General features: G+C 39.6%; 1 protein-coding gene across 2 annotated transcripts in view; it reads left to right on the top strand.

Annotated features, from left to right (window-relative positions):
• Positions 1-20,283, top strand: part of znf609a (zinc finger protein 609a) — a 99,214-nt gene that overhangs the window by 15,997 nt on the left and 62,934 nt on the right. For both annotated transcript variants that reach the window (XM_066668370.1, XM_066668371.1), the window contains exon 2: positions 13,262-14,124. In XM_066668370.1, coding sequence (XP_066524467.1) covers positions 13,393-14,124 — 732 coding nt within the window. In that variant the 5' untranslated portion in view covers positions 13,262-13,392. The remainder of the gene's footprint in view (positions 1-13,261; positions 14,125-20,283) is intronic.

Genomic DNA, 20,283 nt, shown 5'->3' with positions numbered 1-20,283 from the left:
GATGAAATGTTTGGTTTTGGAAACTGATTAAGCAGGATTTTTGAACTATCTGGTTAATTTGGAGCTTTATATTGGAACACAATTGCTTAGATGTGACATATTGGGTCCAGGTCCTTAGTTATGTATTTCCATGCCATTGTGTGTGGTGCCGTCTCCATTGTGTCTTTCTACCTTTCTCCTAGTGATTCAAGGTGGGTTTTGGACACACAATGACACTGAACAGTGTTTACAAAAAATTAACACATGGATCTTTTTTATAAAGTGTAATTTTTCACATTCTTACAGTCCATTGAGTCCATGGAATCCATTGAGTGAAATGATCATTAATAACTTCTGGAGGATTGATTGATTCCTTTTATTAGTCCCACGTTGGCAAAAGGTCAGCAAAAATAAGATTAGATAATCTGCTAAGCTAAATAACCAGTTACATATAAACAATGTACAGTCCAACCTTGGTTGGCAGTGTCTCCACTGCACGATTATCTTGCTCCATAGTTATAAGCAGGCTTGGCCTTCATGGTCTGGATGTGTACTCTGCAGTCCTGGTAGCCCAGCTCCATGGCTCCTGCTCTTGGTGAGACAAATAGCTCCACCAACCAAGGCTATAAAATGCAGCCACAGAAATAGGGAGGAATAGTGATGACTGGAGCGGCCGACCAGGGTTGTCTCCTCGCACCCCACATTCCAGCGTGTCCTCCCCAAGCTCCAGAACGTCTCAAGTGCCCCACTTACCCATGTCCCATGTACATGTTTATGAGTAAAATAGTAAGGTAGAAGTGAAGCTGCTCTATCTGGCAGTGGGGAGAAACAAAAAGGGTAGATATTAGAGATTGTGAATAGCAAAATCCACTACTGCAATTTTGTCTTGTTGAGCCGTATCTCTTAGTAGTCTAACTTTTGAAAAGTACATTTTTTGTTTGATTAATCTAGATGGTTTTGAATATCAGTTGGTCAAATTTTACAAGTAATTCAGGCAGTTAAAAACTGGGGTGCTTAGACCTGACTTAAATGTGCTTAGAAAATAAATTGTGAGTCCATGCATTGGATTTATTCTTATTCCAGACCTCCAGGCTTATTCCAAAGGCTTTCTACAGGAAGGTGCCTGGCTACACTCCCTGAGTCTGTTCATGGTTATTTGTCCTCAAATCTTGATTATGCATGACTGTGCAAATAATGTGTTGTTGCAGTCAAAACAGAAGGCACTTGGTTGTGGTGTGTTTGTTTGTGGTCACCTTCATTGCTTGAAATTCCACTGGTAACCACATGTGAGCATGGGTCTCTACTATAGTCTTTCCCTTTTTGTCTTTCTTCTCTCCCTCGCTCTCTCACTCACTCACTCGCTCGACCTACCTAGTAAATGTCAGGATTTTCCTGCTTGAACTACACTCCTTGGGTTGGGTTCCCTGCAGTAACATCTGGCGCGTGGGGGGATGGGTGGAGCTATTAAAGATGATTTATTGAATTGCGCTCATTTGGAAATCAGCTGAGGATGAAACCAGCCCCTGAAGGGCTGAGGGCTGGCTGCTCTTGACTTCATTTAAGTGTTTAATTGATCAATAATCTGTGCCAGGAAACTGTTGTGATTTAAGAGGTGCAGGTTTGGAAGCTACAGCAGTAAAGAGCTTTAGTAGTGTGAAGGTTTGAAAGGAACTGCTATATAGAAGCCAAAGTATGAATGTTCTTCATGATATAGTGACTTTGAGTGGTATAAGAAATAATTACATTGTAAATTTGACTGATACTTAATCCTAGTGACGCAGTAATTACCAGAAAACACTAAAATGATGTGAATGTTTTGGAATGCAAAACTGAGTATTACTATTTTCAACGTGTAGACATAGAGCATTAAGGTTTTCAGAGAGCTTTATAAGGCCAACACTTTTTCCTTTTTTTTTTTTTTAAATTTGCAACACAGATTAGTTTCTCTGCCTAGTACAAATGTGGTTGGATATAGTAATGTTAATGATAAAAGTGATAATATGATTTACATGTATCCTATTTGTGTCCTTCTAGTTTATGGTTACCCTCTCCTTTCCTCAAGTAGTCCTTGCAGCTTGCCAGGCTGCCATTTTGCCATTGTAAAATGTATGCTGTGGTGCTGAGGAAATTTGATGTAGTTTATCTTTTATGCTTAACACTGAGTTAAGTAAACAATTTATAGCTACGTTGTCCACTCCTTCTGCACCACTCTAAAATTGGTCAAGCATTTTGTTTGGATTTTGAAAGTAAAGTCTTATGTACAAGCTCCCTTTCAAAAAGTTTTGACGCTACGCAAATTTTATTCAAAACCTTGTTTTTAATTTGATGTCAGCAACATCAAACAAAGAACTGAGGAGACCAATTACTGTATTTTGTAAAGTGAACTGTTTTCCCATTATTCGTTTTGCAAAATTTCATCTGCTCAACAGCTTGAAGCCTCCCTTATAGTATTTTTTTGTTTCATAACGCACCGACTGTTTTCCATTGGGTGACAGGTCTGGACTAGCTTGGCAGCAGGCTCTTTTACTATCAAGCCATGCCATTGTAATCCATGCAGAATGTTGATTGGCCTTGTCTTATTAAAATATACAAGCTCTTCCCGGGGGAACAATAGTCTGGGTGGCAGCATGCTGGTCCAAACCCTGTATATATCATTCAGCATTAACGGTGCCTTCACAGATGTGCAAAACTCCCATGCCATGTGCACTAATATAAAAATTTTGATTTGTCAGGCCCAGGACAATTTTCTACCTTGCTTCGCTCCATATTAAAGGCTGCAGTGTATCTGGATCCTTTTTATAGGTTTATATATGGTTCCTTCTTACTTGTTGCCAATTAACCTAATTTGTTTTTTGTAGGATTATACATCTTTACCACTCTTCTGTTTTGTTTTTTGGAATGTGTTTCTGGCATCTAATTCAAAATGAGCAAATAAAAGTATGCAATTTCTTTGAAATATTGTGTTATTGTACAATTTTTCAGTTAAATATAGGGTTTAACTGAATTGCACCTATTGCATTCCGATTTTTCAGGGGATTTCAAACACCTTTTTCTCACTCTATCTCAGAATGAATTGAAAATGATCTGTTAGACAGACTGTTAACCCCTCTGCCTCCTGTATGAAACAATTTATGTCCTGTTGTTTCTGTCTTCCTTCCTCCTTGTTCATGTATCTTCCTCTCAGCGGATACAGTTAAATATGACACAACTTTGTGGGTTCAGATGTGCATCATGGAAATGGAGATGAAAGAAGTAGAAAATGTTTCCGATCTGCCTCTCTTCTCCTTATCTGTGTGCAGAAGGGCAGCATCAAAGCACTTGGTGCAAGGTTCACACAGAGAATGTTGATTGGAAGGTTGCCCAAGTGTAGCCAAAGTAAAGGTCTGCCACAGAGAGGTGCTTCAGGGTACAGCCCTCCAATTGTCTGTTTGTGCTAAAAGCTAACCTAGCTCGACTTAATCGACAACCTTGCAGTAGGTAGAAGCCTGACAGTCTGGCTTAGGAGGGAGAGTGTTGTAGATATCCTTGAAATGGTATGTTGCGTGTCGTAACAAATTGAAGTCCTGCTGCTTTCCAGAGTGGCCCCTGCTTCTGACATTTTACTAAGATGGAGCCTGGCTGACCTCTCAGGAGTCTTGATTCCCATCACTTGGAGCTCCCTGTGAATTTCTATTTCAGTCAGCAGCTCAAGCACACAATCCAATTACACAGACGAGCCTCTGTGTGGCTCTCCACATAGAACAACCAGCCTCTCAGTGCTACGCAGCCACTCAGAAATAGCTTGTTAGAAAAGTTCTGCTCCTGTAATTAAGGGCTTGATCTGGCTGGTATTTTGTAGAGCTAGGAAGAATCTTAAGGTGGAGATGCCACCCTTACATTTCAGGCTGAATCATTTAAATCATAGTCTTTATGTTGTATAATTGACAATCTATGTTGTCAGCCATAAAATATTAACCTTTTTTGAAGGTACAGTTGTGACACCTATGGAATTAATATTTTGATGTTCATGGCTGCTAGAATTAGATCTCTGTCTTAAAAGACATGTTATTATTTAAATTGGATCTCTGCAGATGACATAGATGTCTCTAAGTCCTAGAGAGTGTAATTTGTCATGCTCTTATGGTGGGTAGCATGGTTCTTCCTACCTTTCCAATTACTTAATGCAGTGCTGGCATGGATGTCTGTTAGCTCAGTGTTTTCTAACTGGTGGGTTACTCAAAAGTGGGTCATGGACTCATTCTAAATGGGTCAAGAAATTTGATTTAAAATACTTAGTCTTATCTAATATGCTTTAAAAGCCATTAGGCCATTGACAGGCAAAGTGTCTTTTTTTCTCTCTGTAAAAATGTACTGCAGTTGTGAGTTTAGTACTGAGTTTGGTGGAAGAGGAAGGGAGCTGAAAACAGACAATACTCAGAAGACCATTCACTTTATGCTCAAAGGTATGAGGCTTTATCCTCTAAATATGTTTTAAGCCTCGGTTCAATGGAAAATCACCTGCTGTGGTGTGCAAAACCACAAGTGCCTGTTAGCTCACTAGCTATGCTTCTAAACTGTGAGTGTTTCAAATGTTTCTGTTCCTTCAGAACCAGTTGATATTTTGAGATGGCATGACATATGAAAAATGTGGATACCAACCATCCCTATTGTAAGCTGATTTAACTGAATTGGCAGTTAGTGTCCTTCTCAGCGTTTGTAGATGTCCCGTGACAGTTGAAAAAGATGCGGTGGTTCTTCCCGTGACTAGCTAGCACTCATTTCCCAAAACCCTCTTAATTTTGCTTTTCAGATTTATTTAGCTGAAGATCAGGGATTATGCAAAACCTATAACAAATTTATTTTACATTTCTGTTTTTAAGTATGTTAAACTGAAAGAATAAATATAAATGGTGTAGTAAAATATACAGAAAACTTAATTTATTTAAATTTATTAGCTTTTTAGCTAACCCTGGTACGTTTACATTGCTGTGGAAACTGAAATGTTGATTAATGTGCATTTTCATAGATGGAATAAAATTAACAGCCCAGGGCTTTCCAGAGTTTTGCCTTGTATTTCTATTTTGTACATGGTCAGGTAACATTTGAGTAAGGAGCATAGAATTGAAATCCTGGAAGCTGTTGATGGATTGCACTTTGATATAAATCTAACCTGACAAATAATGGATGGTCAGTGGCTATGCCTCACTGTTACCCAAGAGTGACCTATCACAGTAGATAAGTCACCAAGGCACTGCTCTGACCAGTTGTTTCTATGAGTGTTGGTCTTCTGTCTAGGAGCCGCTCCTAATCAGTACAGCAGTGGTTTATTGGTGATAAATCATTGGTGATGACAGCTCACTGGTGGTGAAACACTCCTTACAAGCCACCAGGAAAGTGGAGATTAGGCTAATCTTGTTTAAGCGTTGTTAATGTTCTTTCCACAGTAGAGTAACTGGAATTTAGTTTATAAAGGAACTGCAAGGTTCCAAAATAATGCTGCATGTTTTTAGAAAAGCAAAACATTTTGGTAGCTTGGTCCTCTTGATACAATAAATAATAAAATGCAATGTAATAGCAGTTGTAAAATAAAAAAATAGATGTACATCATCTTTCATCATAGCATTTTGTTTGCCAGAGCACTAAATGCCCAGTTGTAATACCTGATCCTGAGGCTGTCAGTTTGGTGTACCCATGCATTATTTTGGATGAATCCCATTTCACCCATTAGCCCCACCCCTCCCATTTTACCTAGAGGTAGAGTGTCTGAATACTTGTGGAGTTTCAGGAACACACTTCAAACAAAGGTCTGTGAATTTCTTATGATTCACCAGCAAGATGGCAGTGCTCCAAAAAAACTGCTAATATTAGTATTTTCTCCTTTAATATACTATGATAACAGTTGTATTAGCTTTGTTTCATGTGGTGACCATGTGTTATGACTCTTTGCTTTATAACAAGCATAAAACATTTTTATATATTGCCAAAGGGCAAAAAACACTCAAAAAAAGGGCTAAGTGTAAAATGGAAATGGAATTCACCCTTTACATTCGGTTGAACAAAGTAAACGTAAAACATGTGAAGGGCTACATACTAGAAGAGAATCAGGAGTTCCTCCATGTTATTTCCAGTTGTGACAGTGACAGCAAGACTCCTGAAGAATAATAATTCTTTTTTTTTTCAGCTGACGGTGAGGCAGTATAATCATCAGTAATAGTAATCCTCTTTGTGTAGTTGAATGAGTTAACTGAATACTTATCCCTTTTTTTACCTGCTGTTTATGTTCTGCGTTTCCTAGATCAGTATGACAACTGGGCAATAGTTAATTGATTGTGATACAAACGTATTCAGTTAGATTTTAACGGCAGAATATCTTGACGGTATGCTGCTTTATTGACATTTTAAAGCAGTGGCTTCTTGGTGCTGACCAGAAGATTTGCCTTGTACAGGATTGTGCACTGCGTGAGGCATTGTTGTTCTTGTAGACATGAATGGAAACAGAAACTCTGTGGTAAACCCTGGTTTGTTTCCATTTTAACAGCAGTGCCACATGAAAACATTTACAGTGTTGTACAGTTTTGGTTTATGCGGTGCAGAAAATGCAGTTTTTGTGCATATGAATATGATCTTGCTGAACATGATGGAAATGCTGAGGTTTTTTATTATTATTATTAGTTTAAGATCTGATAATTAAGAACTGTTTCTCAAAAGAAATCTTAAGTAGTAGAAGAATTTGTCCAGCATAAAATAAACTCTTCATCTGATATTCATTGCCAGCAAATTTGAACGCAGTTATTTGTATTTTGCAAGTGCCATTCAAATCGCCTGTCTGCGAGCACATCTGCCTATAAACATTTGTGAGCAGTTGCTCCCTCTCACTGCAAAGATGAAGCAAGATGTTGGATTCTGCCAGGGCTGCCTCAGCCAAGCAGGCATCTACTCCTAATGTCATCTAGTACCTTGTCAAATTATGTGGTAAATAATTATTTAATGTGGAAAATTGAGAAAACTTTGAGTGATCTCAGACTGTAAACTAGCTGCTTTTCCTCTGAGATGGTTATTGTCGTTGGTATTAGCATTTCAAGGCTGAAAACGCATTTCCACTTCAAATTGTTTCCTAGTGAATAAATGTGCTCAAAGGCCAGGCATTTATTTGTCTGGTTGGCTCTGCTAAAAAGCCTTCCTGTGCTATTACTGAGAAGGGTAGCATAGTAGGTCAACCTCAGCTAGAGTATCAGCCTTCTTCTCTTTGTAGTGCGATAGGGCAACCCAATCCCATCAGGTTTGCCCTGGCCAGCTGTGTCGTCCCTTCTTCTTTGCTGGGATCGAATGTCTCCTCATGGGTGCTAATGTGGCTGCTGGAGGTAGGGTCTGTTTGAATTGGCTAATGGTGAATCGCTGCGAGTCATGAGGCTGGCAGGCAGAGCAGGATGGCCATTTGGGAGCTGCTTTCCTGCCCTAATCAGTGCTTGAGAAATGCAGGCACAGCTCCCGGGCTGGGGGGGGAAAAAATGCACAAGAGCACGGCTGCGTCAATACCGGAGCAATCGATGCCTCAATCGGAGAGATGTGGGAAGCACAGGGAGGCAAGAGGCCATCCATGCTGCTCAGTGTGTCATCATTTGAGCACAAGAGCTCCAGATAAATCCTCCATTGTCACTTGTATATGCTCCCACGTCTCTCTACTACTCGATGTGAATAAAAAGCGGTATGAGAGAGAGAGAGAGGGAGAATGTGTAAGAGAAGGAGAGACTGAGCAATCCAGAGGGGAGAGATGAAAACACAAGTGGCGGGCGCTTTCATCTGATGCAGTGTGTAATCTAAGCGAGAGGACGTTTCTCAGGCTCCCTCCCCTCGCAGCCGGAGCTCTTCAGAGAGAGCTGATTTACACAGAGCAGCCTGTCACTTTCCCTCCCTGCCAGCAGCCTTTGAAACCCATTCTTTATTAGAGATTGTCAATTACTTTGCAGCGAAGGGGGAATTAACTATGAAAGGCGGCAAAGACGATGAAGGCAAGAAAAAGCTCTCTGCAGCCCGGGTTGCCAACCCTCTCGTGTAATGGCACTTGATTTTGGTTTTTAGCACTATCGTTTCAGCATCGTTTTCTTTTTCTTTTAAACATAGACAAGCTTTTTCTTTTGAAAATCGGCAAAGGCCAGAGACAGGTATTGATCGTTAGCCCTTTCATCTCGGCGAGGTGTTTGCAAAGCTGCCTGGGCTGCTGCTTTTTTCTCGTTCTGCTCACGTTTTTCCATGCGGCAGGGGCGTCCGCTGTGGATGCCTGTGTTAATTAGGCCCATGTGCTGCAGGGAGGGGGATGGAGCGGAGAGCAGAGGAAGGCAGTCTGCTCAGCAGCTTCTCCGCTAACTCTCCTCCCTGTGCTCTCCCACCGCTCCCTGGCATGTGGCGGGGAGAGCTAAATTAGTTTAGAGCCGTTATTTACAGCCCCTGGAAGGGCACCAGTAGCTTGCACACTGAGATGCTGGGGTTTATGTGCGCCTGTAATGAAGAGGACAACCTGTTTCAGAGCTATTGAAGTGCTGCTGGAGCGGGGAAGGGGATGTTTGTGGGTGTGCACTGATCTGTGGAACCGGAGGAGGCATATTTTTTTTGCCGCCGTTCTGCCATCTTTGTGGAAACAGAGCCAAATCTTCGAAGACTGGGGAAATGGGAATTAGTTTTCTCTGAGTGAGCTCCGTCCTACTGGGTAGTCACTGCTGTACTAGGATGAATAGACGGTCCCTCCATTCACTGTGTATGGCCTAGATATATTTCATATGAATTTTCTTTTGATTTTCCCTGTTGTTTTGTTTTTTCTTTTGCAAGAATTCAAATTTTAAGCTTAAAATTCTATAATTTGTTTTTTCTATTCTTGTGTACAACATCCAACGCAGGTCCCGGATCTCAGGGTCTTTGGTTTCATCCTTTCCTTTTATCCATGACGTGTCCATGTGGGTTTTCTTCTGCAGTCCAAAAACACATTTTGCTAGGCTTTGCGTAAGTTTGTATGTGTGTGAACTGGCCCCCTATACAGAATCAGTTCCACTTTGCACCCATTAATTCAAAGGTTGGCTCTGGGCACAGAATGACCCTGATCAGGATGAAACAGTTATTCAAGATGAATGAATGAATATAGGAATGAATGAATTGGTTGATTGATTGATGAAATAACCCCTGAAAACAGCTTCTTGCAGCACAATATATGAGCAACATCAGAAAAAGTCCTGCCATTTAAGGGTTTCAGATTCCAGTGACGTATTCTCTGGCAGTAACTTACTAGACTCTTGACTTACAACGGGACCTGCTGTCGTATGCATTTAAAGCTTGTTGTTGCAATGAAGTAAAGCAGGATTTATGAGACACTAATAGTGACTAATGAGTCACGATGCCCTGCGGTCTGTGAGACTGAATGTAATTAAAATGTAGCATAATCCATTTCACTTATCACTTACAATTTACTGACATCATATTGCCCTCGTTGTTGATGGATTTTGAAGGACATAGACTTTTGGATAGGCTATTTTTATGGGGGGCAGAAAGCGATTACACTCTTTTGATAACATAAACAAGTTTGTTCCTCTCTTATTAGCCCATACGTCTGTTCTCAAGATTTGTCTTGAAACATTAATTTCCATCATAATTTTAGCATTTCATTTTTTTGAGTGACAGACTATCTGCTGTTTGAGTTGGGAAATGGTAAATAGTTGAGTGTTGATACTGTTCATAAAGTGTTTTTTTATGTAAATGAAGGTTTAATATAAGCATGGTGTTAAGCATAAAATATAATATTAAAATACAGTCTGTACACTTTGAGTTCTTACCCTTCACGTGTAATTATTTTCATCTGTCAATTTTGGATAATATTTTCATCTTCATTTCAGTTTCAATCTTGTGTTACGGTTTTGAAGTATTCAATATCTCAGCAAATCAGGGAGTGATGGTCACTTTCAAGAGTTCTACCCTTGGGCTGTGTTTGCTAATGACACTTCTCTTAGGTCATCTCTCAAACCAAACTGAATTCATTGTCCTTGATAGGTCTTGTGTGACAGAGTCGCATAAATGAGAAAGCATGTGAAAGCTCTTTGCTTCCTGCTTCCTTTTTTGTACTTGTGTTTTTGTTTGAAACAGAATCCATGAAAAGACATTGGAGTAGAAATGGGGAGCATAAACACAAGGTTTGTTGTGATATAGGCCTACAGAATATTTCGAGCCATACAGATGGTCTGTGTTTTAATGCCTTTCTGATAAACACATGTTCTGTGCTTCTTCAAATGGTCTGTATTCAGCAGTATATCCCTGAGACAATTGAACAAGAACTGTAAGACTGCATATGTGTCTGGTCTTAGGAATGCTGTGTTTTAGGATGCATGAACAATAAGATAAACTGGCTGTTTCATTGGCAGCCAATATATTATTTGCCGATATGTGGTTTTATTAGTTATGGTTATTGGTCAGATATTGGAATTTTAGCTGATATTACAACCGATAACTTGGCACTTTTTGTGCTTGCGCAATGAGGAACTGATGCCTGTAAATACACAACTATGTCCGTGCGGGCGTTTTTCACAGTTTCTGCAGAGATCAGTTTCTGGGATTAAAATTCTCCGTGGTGAAAACTAATTTAAAATATCAGCTATGCTCTGTACACGCACAGATAGAGGTTTAAGTACACAAACACACACACACACACATACACACACACATGCAGCAGGTTAAACAACATAAAGATACTCTCAACCACCACAGTGCAGAAGCCCTTGTGATATAGAATATATATGTGAAAATAGATGTAGAGTCAGTCAGCATCTGAATTTATTGCTGATGATATACGATTACAAACACCCACTCAAACACACTCTCTCCTTCGCTGTCCAAAACAACATTAGTGCTGCATTAATTGGTGCCCCTCTAGAAACCGTTCATGCGGAACCAGCTGCAGATAAAAATATCAAAAATTAACTACAAAAAATAAATTCAAATTATCAAATTAAAAAGTACAGAAATGTACAAATAATGAAGCAAAGGCTTGTCCTATGACCACCCATGGAAAGAAAGAATTTGTTTTGCTTTAATTCAATGTAAATTTGCTTTAATTAAAAAAAGATAAAATTATATATTATTGATATCGGTATCAGCTCCGACGTGCTAATTATCGATTATCGTATCGACCCAAAGAATTCTAAATTGGTGCATGTCTAATTATTATCTTTGTGCTTTATTGAAAAAGCAATTTACTTCTGTGGATTAAAGTAATCTTGCTGTGTGTGAGCTACATTTTGAGCTGATGTATTTGTTTAACATTATTCAATTACACATGACAGTTCTCCTCCTATAAATTTCGGCATTCATTTCCAAGCTTGTTGCAGTCATTACTGCTGAGTCCAAGGCTGGAAGAGAAGTTGCGTGCTGTGCAGCTTGTTTGAAATAATGAATCTGGAAGTAGATAAAGTGTTTGCATACAGCCTTTATCAACGTGCATCATTTTAATTGATGAGGCATTTTATAATTAATGTCATTATTTTAATCTGACACAAAGCAGTCTGTATCAGAAGGAAGAGCTGTTTAACAAATGGTGAATAACAAAAATGAAATTTCCATTGACTGCCTTACACTGTTAATCATGAGAAATGTTTTTCAATTCCACTGTAGCTTTTAACATGTCTCAGAGTGATTGAGTAGGTCTTTTTCACTGTCACTTTTAACAGATAGGGGAATGGAAAGATTTTATGACTTATAGCACAAAACCAAGCCAGAAAGGTGCATGTTTAAAACAAGAATTATGATAAATACAGTAATAGTTATTAAATATCATACTACTTCCTATGTAGTGTATAAAGAAATCTTGGTGGAACAGCTCGAGTTTTGTGTCTTTAGAAAGTGGAGTATCTGTGCTTCATTTGCCTAAATTTACAGGTTCTAAAATTCTTGCCTTTCAGAGTGAACCGTCAGTGTGCAGCCTTTTGATTAAATGTTATTCTGTCAAATTACCTGAGGAAAGCAGGATTTGATGGCACTTGTCGCAGCTTGTAGAGAGTCTCACAGGGAGTATTATCACTCCCTGACTCCCTATTACTGTGGTCTGACAACTTTTCAGAGAACTTTAATAAATACATGGTGGCTTCTAATGTTCCTCACAGAAAACTTGGTGTTTTTTAGTCATAAAATGTCTGTGTCCTATTTCCCTCTTTTATTTGTCTGTCATAGCCCAGTGTGAAACATGCTCTCACTGTGATGAAAGCAATTACCCTTAGGCTCACTGAGGGCTCGCCATAATTGTCGCAGCTGTAAGCGGAATCTCATGATTACTGAGAACAATCTCAACTGGCTATTTTGCACATTAAACTGTCTGTTTTGTCAGACACTCCAGAATATCTTAAAAAATATTCTGCTAGTGACACACACTCACTATGAGCTGTGTGCAGTACTGTTGTTTAAACAGATTTCAAATTGAAGCCCAAGTTTTCTGCTGTTTCCAATGGGCTCTAGTATTTGGCTTTTTGTGCTGTTTAAATTCAATAACTTGATCATTGTGGATCTAATTCTGCTAGATTTGTAAAAACTATTGTCATTGTAATTCTGCATAAAAGTCATGTTTATAGTCATATGTACTGGAGTTACCTCCTGAAATAAAAATAATCCTAAATAGGGCTTAATACAGTCATATTTTTCAAGGAGAAATTAAAACTAAATCATATTCTTGAACAGGAAAGAGTCTACAACATGTAAACACCAGTGTCTTTCACACAACTGTGAAATCTAAAGAAGGATATATATATATAATCTGCAGAGACATAATTGATGATTTACTTCTAACTGCTTTGGCAGAAACGGGTCTTCAAAATATATTAAACACTCATTATACTCTAAATTTAAAGGGTTTGAGGTTTGTTTGACAGTCATTCACTGAATACTATAGCCACTTTACACTCATGAAGTGGATAGTGGATTAATGTAGAACTAATAGACACATGATTAGGTATATATTACAGTCAATCAAGATCAAATTGAACTTAAAGGAAACATAATAATAGCTGGTATGCAAACATTTTTGCCAGAATATTCCCTGGAGATTGAATTGTCATGCTTTTCATTCAAACATGCATAGCAACTTGTCTACATTATAAGAGTCTGCTAATAAAAATGAAAATGCTAATCATATTTGTTTCTTGTATAGATTCATAATTAGATTTGATTGTTTTTATTTGCGTTAGTGACTTCTCAATCTAAATTGACAATGTCTTGTGTTAAACTGAGCCAGTAAAGGGAAATAGCTCTGTTACTCATGTTCTTCTGTTTCTGTTTTCAGGGCAAAAATGTGGGCATTTTGGAAGGGGAAACCGAAACAACCCTGAGGTTACTGTAACGGCTATCCTCACTGCCCCAGTCGTCTGAGAAGGTCAGACAACCCTGTGGCACGCTTGGGCCGTTGGCAATAAGATGTCCCTAAGTAGTGGCACTGCAGGCGGGAAAGGTGTGGACTCGAATGCGGTGGACACTTACGACAGCGGAGATGAATGGGACATTGGTGTTGGCAATCTGATCATCGACCTTGACGCCGACCTAGAGAAGGACAAGCTCGAGATGTCCGCCACTAAGGACGGCGGCGCAATGGCAGCTCCCCCTAGCGCAGTTGCAGCTTTACCTGACAATATCAAATTTGTAAGTCCTGTTCCTGCCCAGGGCAAAGATGGGAAGTCAAAATCTAAACGTAATAAGAACTCAAAGGATACTAGCAAGTCCTCAGCTCCAGACTCTAAAAAAGAGGCCCAGGGACGGACCCCAAGTGAGGGTACAGGGCCAGCTGCAGCTGCAGCTACAACATTAACTGGCACAGGAAAAGGTGCGGATAAAAGCAGTAAGGCCTCCCGCAATGCTCCAAGTGGAAAGAAGGACAAGGAGGCTGGGAAAAGCAAAAAGGACAAAAATGAAGGAGTACCTAGTGTAAATGTGGCTGCAGAGAACGATACAGGAACTCCTGTATTGACCTTGGGACCATCCCGCAATACCCCCTTTGAAGGGAGACAAAACACAGACCTGTCTTGTGCTGAACAAATTGGGAATATTGCCCTTGATACTGCTGGAGTAGTTCAGCCTTTGTCTATTAAAAGTGAGCCTGAGGAGATGGATAATACTGACTGCAGGAACATGAAGAAAGTAAAAACAGAAAAGGTGAGTAGTGTGATGTGTTTTTTCGCAGATGTAAAGACTACTATTTGTACTTTTCGCTGTGTGGGTGAATTTTCCTGTGTCCACATGGGTGAATATGCACTTTTAGAAGTCTTTAGCATTTGGTGTATTTGAGGCCTGAATGCGAACAAGTTTAATGCTTCAAAACCCTGTTTGAATTAGGGTATAGATGTGTGCACTGGTTGAGAATTGGCCCTTAAGAGAATTTCATGCTTTGGTGCGTTTTTCAGAGAGCAGTAATGAGCAAGTGACTGTTGATTTGAACAGTTCAGTATGAGCTGCGTCTATTGCTGTGGAATAAGCTTTGGCTGTTCTAGTGAGTCACAGCCATCACTAGACTTGACTGAAAAATAGACTAAAAAGCATTCTTCAGCATATCTAGCATATAAAACTACTACTTAAGTCCTTCTTAATGGACTTCATTAGTAGTTTTTTTTTTGTCCTAGACTTAATAATAATGTTGATCTTCTGTAATTTAAGCAGAGACTTTGCATAAACAGGCAAATAATACTGTTCTGAAACCAGCAGGTTTTAACACGAGCATGGAGTGCCTTGTTGAATCAATCAAATTAATCCAAAAAAACTCAAATTCCGCCTCTATAATATCTTTAAGAACAGTATTAATATAGTTTTGCTTTTATTACAAACATTGTAACCAATGCTGCTTCCTACAAGGCTGGGTTACTCTTGTTTCCCCTAAGAAAGGTTAGACAGTACTTGGCAGAATTCAGGACATCTGTTAGTGAGACTGGTTTAGACTCTGCTCTGCCACCCGGCTGATTGCCTTTCCTCATGGCACTGAACCTCTTTAAAGAGAGACAGACATGCTTACCACGGCTGTCTCATGTTCTATTCAGTGACGCAGATTATATTGCCAAGAGGGATTTAGGAAAATGGACTGATGGACAGGCAGCAGTGCACATGAGGCCTGCCATTACAGGGTTAGCAGCATTTGAGCTTCAGATAGCTTCATAAAAAAGGGGAACTCTTTTGTGATACCACCACCCCTCCCACCCCCCAAAATTGGTATAGAGTATGTGGTTTTGAAGAGTAGTGTCTAAATCAGTCTTTGATTTGTGACCTGAACTGCTGTATTTCACAATATAATGAAGGACATGTTCTTCTTCCAAAAAATATCAGCACAGGTCTCCAGTCTTCTTTAGTCTGTGTCTGCAGTATTCCTGATGCATATGTTCAGAATTTTGGTTTGTGCGTTTTCCCAACTAGAACCTGTGCTACTGTGGGTCATATTTTGTTGTGAGCTGCAATGAAAAAAATAGTATTGGGTGAGAGATCCTGTCCAGGCAGCAGTTTACTTAGGTATTTATTTCTTGCTTGTGTAGTCTTTCTCATTTATAGATGCATTAGTCTGCCTGTATTTTTTTTTATTATTGTTTTAATGCTTTTGAGGCTATGGATGTTTATTGCACATAATCAGCTTTTCTTCTCTTCACTATTTTGACAGCAACAAGTAGTTTGCATTCTCACATCGTTATCATGATTCAGGCTACCTAAAGAATGTGGGCTGACAGTCAGGACAAAACAAAGTACTCAGATGATATGATAAGACAAAGCCTGTACTTTGCCAAGTCTAATCAATAATTTTGTTGCTGTGTTCTTACGGCATTCTTTGAATTCCCAAGTACACTGCACTGAGGTGTAACGCAGAGTGTGATGTAGTCAAACAACAGTGTCTGACTGGGCGTCCAAATGTCATGTCACATTATCTGGCAATGTCAACAAGCTTGGGGTGATAACTAAGGGGTGAAACGAATAACGAGTCAAAATAAATATCAGGTTCTGCTTAAAAAAACTGAAAAACAAATCAATGTTAAATGCTAAGCACAAAATAAGGACATTTTGTTTTTGGTAGATTATTTCTTTGTTGTAACAATGCTTCTTGGCAAAATATATCTAATATATAAAATACACACACACACACACACACTTTCTAAAGATCTAGGACCATCCACATCAAGATCTAGGGCCGCGCAGACAATGTGATATTGTCTTGCTAGAGGCTTCTAAGGCTTTTCTACAAACAGCTGAATCTCATTGAGGCTATACACATTTCTTGTTTTGGTCAACCCGGTTCTCCTTTGGGAATAGCTGAAATGTAATGTTGTTAGACTTCTGCTCTCTTTCATTTTCAGTGGTAAGTCTAATAAATTGAAAGAGAAATATACTTTTTTTCAGAAAGGGTTTTAGCTCTGTGCTGCTGACCCATTGCTAAATGAACCTTGCTTTGACCGTGCTTTTCTTTGACTTAATTTTCTTGTTCCATATTCTTTGAATGTGTCCTTGGGTAATTTGAGGAGCCTGTTTGACGTGCTGTCAAATAGCAAGCCACAACACCTAAATGTATGTAGTTGGCTTGACTCAAAATCTGTTTTCACAAATATTTCTTGCCTAAATTTATAATGATACACCATGTTATTTTAATTAAAATTTAATGTAACACTTTGTGGAATGATTCAGTTTTCAGACAATCAGACTCAAAAGTAAGAATTCTTTACTAAAGAAATAACACCTATGATACATGGCTGCTTAATACTCTAAAAATATACACAATTTTAAATTTCTACCCATAAATATATGCAAAGTCTCTCTTGAGCTTAAAATTGACAGCCTTCATCTGTCCACATATATTCATCTCGGTGTCTAGTGTAAGGTGTTTAATGGTGGCCTGATATGTGTAAACATGCACCCTCGTGTAAATAAAGGGATAAGATGTCAAATAAGATTCATGTATGCGCCCGAGCAAATGTATTTAGATACCAGTTTATTGGCTTGCATAGTGAATGCATTAAAGTAGTTTAATTTAAAGAACAGCATGTCTTTCAACATGTTACTCCATTCATTATATGTATGAATGTTTTGATATCTGTATGTCTAAATACTGAAGTTGTGATGAGGAAAAAGCAGCTATAATAAAATGAACAGCAGCATTGTTTTGCTTTGCTGTGTTGCATTTTGAAAACCATAAACTGTTTCTTTTACTTTAAAGAAATGTAAAATTATTTTTGTTACATTGACCATAAAAAAAACAAGTGTCATGGCTACCAGGGTTATGAATTGTACCAGTTGAAATCCCCATATCTGTATGATTTACAAATAAAAAAAAGTAAATAAAGAGAGTGCTGTTCATGTTGCATCACAAACCAAATCAGAGCTAGATGCATGTGCACTCTTTTAGCATTTAAAGAGAATTAAAAAGACCAAATGAAAATTGATTCATTATCTCTCTAAAAACTGTGATTGTAAACGATACCGAATATCATCCCAAGGCAAGAAGGTTGCATGTGTTTAGGGCCAAATGTATGTCAGCTCAGAGTATTGTGCAAAGCCATTCCCAGTGGTTTAAGTGAATGCCCTGATACGGAAGAAAGCTCAACCGTTTCCCCATGGGGAAAAGCTGTTCTCACAAGACTCTGCTACCAGTCCTCTCCATTCACATTCTCTGACTGCCACTATTGTGTTGTGACGTATTGCTTAAACAAGCACAGAGGGGATTGTTCAAGGCATCGGAGAAGGAGTGGCAGCGGCAGGAACAAAACGTGAAATCTCTTCCCTCATCAAGGCCCCGAGCAAACAGGTCTGAAGGTGCGAGCGGATACTATCGAGTGACAGGGAGGGAAACAGACCTGCTTTTCAGCTCTCTAAAGCGGTTTATGGTTTCCGTGTCCCATGGTGCAGTCAGTGGACTAAGCTGTCGGCACGGCTGCTTTGTCTCCCCGCAGAAACCTCGCTTGGCCGTGCTGGAATGTGGGCCTGCTGGGTTTCTCAACCAGACTGGCATCTACCAGCATGGCACACAAGGCTAGCACTAGCTAAGTTAATAGAATTGACATCTTGATTTTATCTCATAGCAGACCAATGAATTACGTCATACTGAGGCATCTGCCCTTTATCATAATTTAGAACATGTATTATTTATTTATTCATTCATTCATAAACTAATGTTCCAGCATTTTTCAAACCTAGTCTCTGTTTGGCTCATCTGTATTATATCATCAGATATCACTGACTGTAGTTTCAAGTATCATCAGAGACCACAGACTGTAGTTTCAATGGTAGTGCTGGACAATAATTCAATATCAATATATGTTGCAATATATAATGTTTCATTAACAGTGATACAATATTTAAGAATCATTTTCAATAATTCAATATACATTATTTACAGGGTCTGTCACCGCCTTACGGTCATTACAGGGCACTGTCAGAACGCTCAGTTTAAAATTTAGTTTTAAAATTTTTATATTGTCAAAGTCAATAGTCTTATGTTTGACGGTGTTGTCATGTCTCTTGTTTGTTCTTGGAAGTTCTCAATGGATTTTATACTGTTTGTACTGATATCGGAATTATGTCATATCGACTACAGTTGAAGAAATATATCATGATATATATTTTGGCCATATTGTCCATCACTGAGAACAGGGGTTAGAACTGATGAAGTAATCGTCTGATATCCATCCATTATCTGTAACCGCTTATCCAGTTTAGGGTCGCGGGGGGTCCAGAGCCTACCTGGAATCATTGGGCGCAAGGCGGGAATGCACCCTGGAGGGGACGCCAGTCCCTCACAGGGCAACACAGACACATTCACACCTACGGACACTTTCGAGTCGCCAATCCACCTGCAACGTGTGTTTTTGGACTGTGGGAGGAAACCGGAGCACCCGGAGGAAACCCACGCGGACACGGGGAGAACACACCAACTCCTCACAGACAGTCACCCGGAGCGGGAATCGAACCCACAACCTCCAGGCCCCTGGAGCTGTGTGACTGCGACACTACCTGCTGCGCCACCGTGCCGCCCTCGTCTGATATTATGAACTTTTATACAGACCAAGAAACACGGTGGAAAAACAGAGCAGGTTTAAATTCCTTAAGGCTGACAACTTAACTCAGGGCTCATTCCTGAAATAATTGTTGTAGATTATGTACATAATAGATCATACAGACAGGTAGGTTATAGAGAACAGTTTAATTTATAAATGCTTTTTAATGGCTTATTTTCTAAGTGTGTTAGAACAGGGCTTTTGTTACTGGGCGCAAGGCAGGAATAAACCCTGGAGGGGGCATCAGTCCTTCACAGGGCAACACACTCATACCTACGGACACTTTTGAGTTGCCAATCCACCTACCAATGTGTGTTTTTGGACTGTGGGAGGAAACCGGAGCACCCGGAGGAAACCCACGCAGACACGGGGAGAACACATCAATTCCTCACAGACAGTCACCCGGAGCGGAAATCGAACCCACAACCTCCAGGACCCTGGAGCTGTGTGACTGCGACACTACCTTCTGCACCACCGTGCCGCCCTCTGTACATATTTATGTAGGGTTAAAAACACAATGAAGTATAATGAAAGGAAAACATTTTAGCAGGTTTTTGGTTATTTCTAGTTCCAAGTAGAGGGACGTGTCAGAAGGGTTGTTCACAGTAAATAATAACATGGAAGAGGCACGCTTCCACTTAAGTAGGGTTTTTTTTTGTGAAATGTAACTTGGAATAAATAAACCTATTGTGAAAGCCCAGAGCTGGATTGGAAACAGTTCAGCAGAGCTTGTCCAGCTGTGTCATGAACTTTGCACCAGTAGATACCCCTGATATAGTGCCAGCAGATACTACGGTTATTAGAGTCTCGCACACTTGAGATGAAAAATGATTGTCAGTACGTCTTGGATGTGAAAATATGATGCCTTCCAGCATGTGGTGGAGCCTGAGAAGTGCATTTCTGTTTGTCTAGTACAGTACAGTGCTGTGCTGTGCTCTTGCTCACAGATTACGGGCTAATGCTGCTGGATTTCCAGGGAGTAAACAAGCGTCCATTGTGGTTGCAGGCTCGGCTCCATTCTGAATGGGAGCCATTGAAGTGCGTGCAATACTCAAAGTTAAGTGGTAGTGACTTCCTTTGAAATGAGCTGGTGGATAATTGAGAACATGGATGGGTAGAGCTGGGATCTGCCAAGTTTTCAGGCTTTTCAGCTGCCAAGTTTTCCCTTTTTCTTTCTCCCCTAAACATTACGGTCTCCATCAGTGCCATCTCATTTGAGCATCATCATTCTTTGGATAGCCATGAAGTATTTTATGAAGAAGGCTTTAAAAGAAGGAAAAAGCCTTGTTAAGTGGCT

This window comes from Hoplias malabaricus, chromosome 4, assembly GCF_029633855.1.
Source record: "Hoplias malabaricus isolate fHopMal1 chromosome 4, fHopMal1.hap1, whole genome shotgun sequence".
NCBI classification, from domain to species: Eukaryota; Metazoa; Chordata; class Actinopteri; order Characiformes; family Erythrinidae; genus Hoplias; species Hoplias malabaricus.
This window is presented reverse-complemented; position numbering and strand designations above follow the sequence as displayed.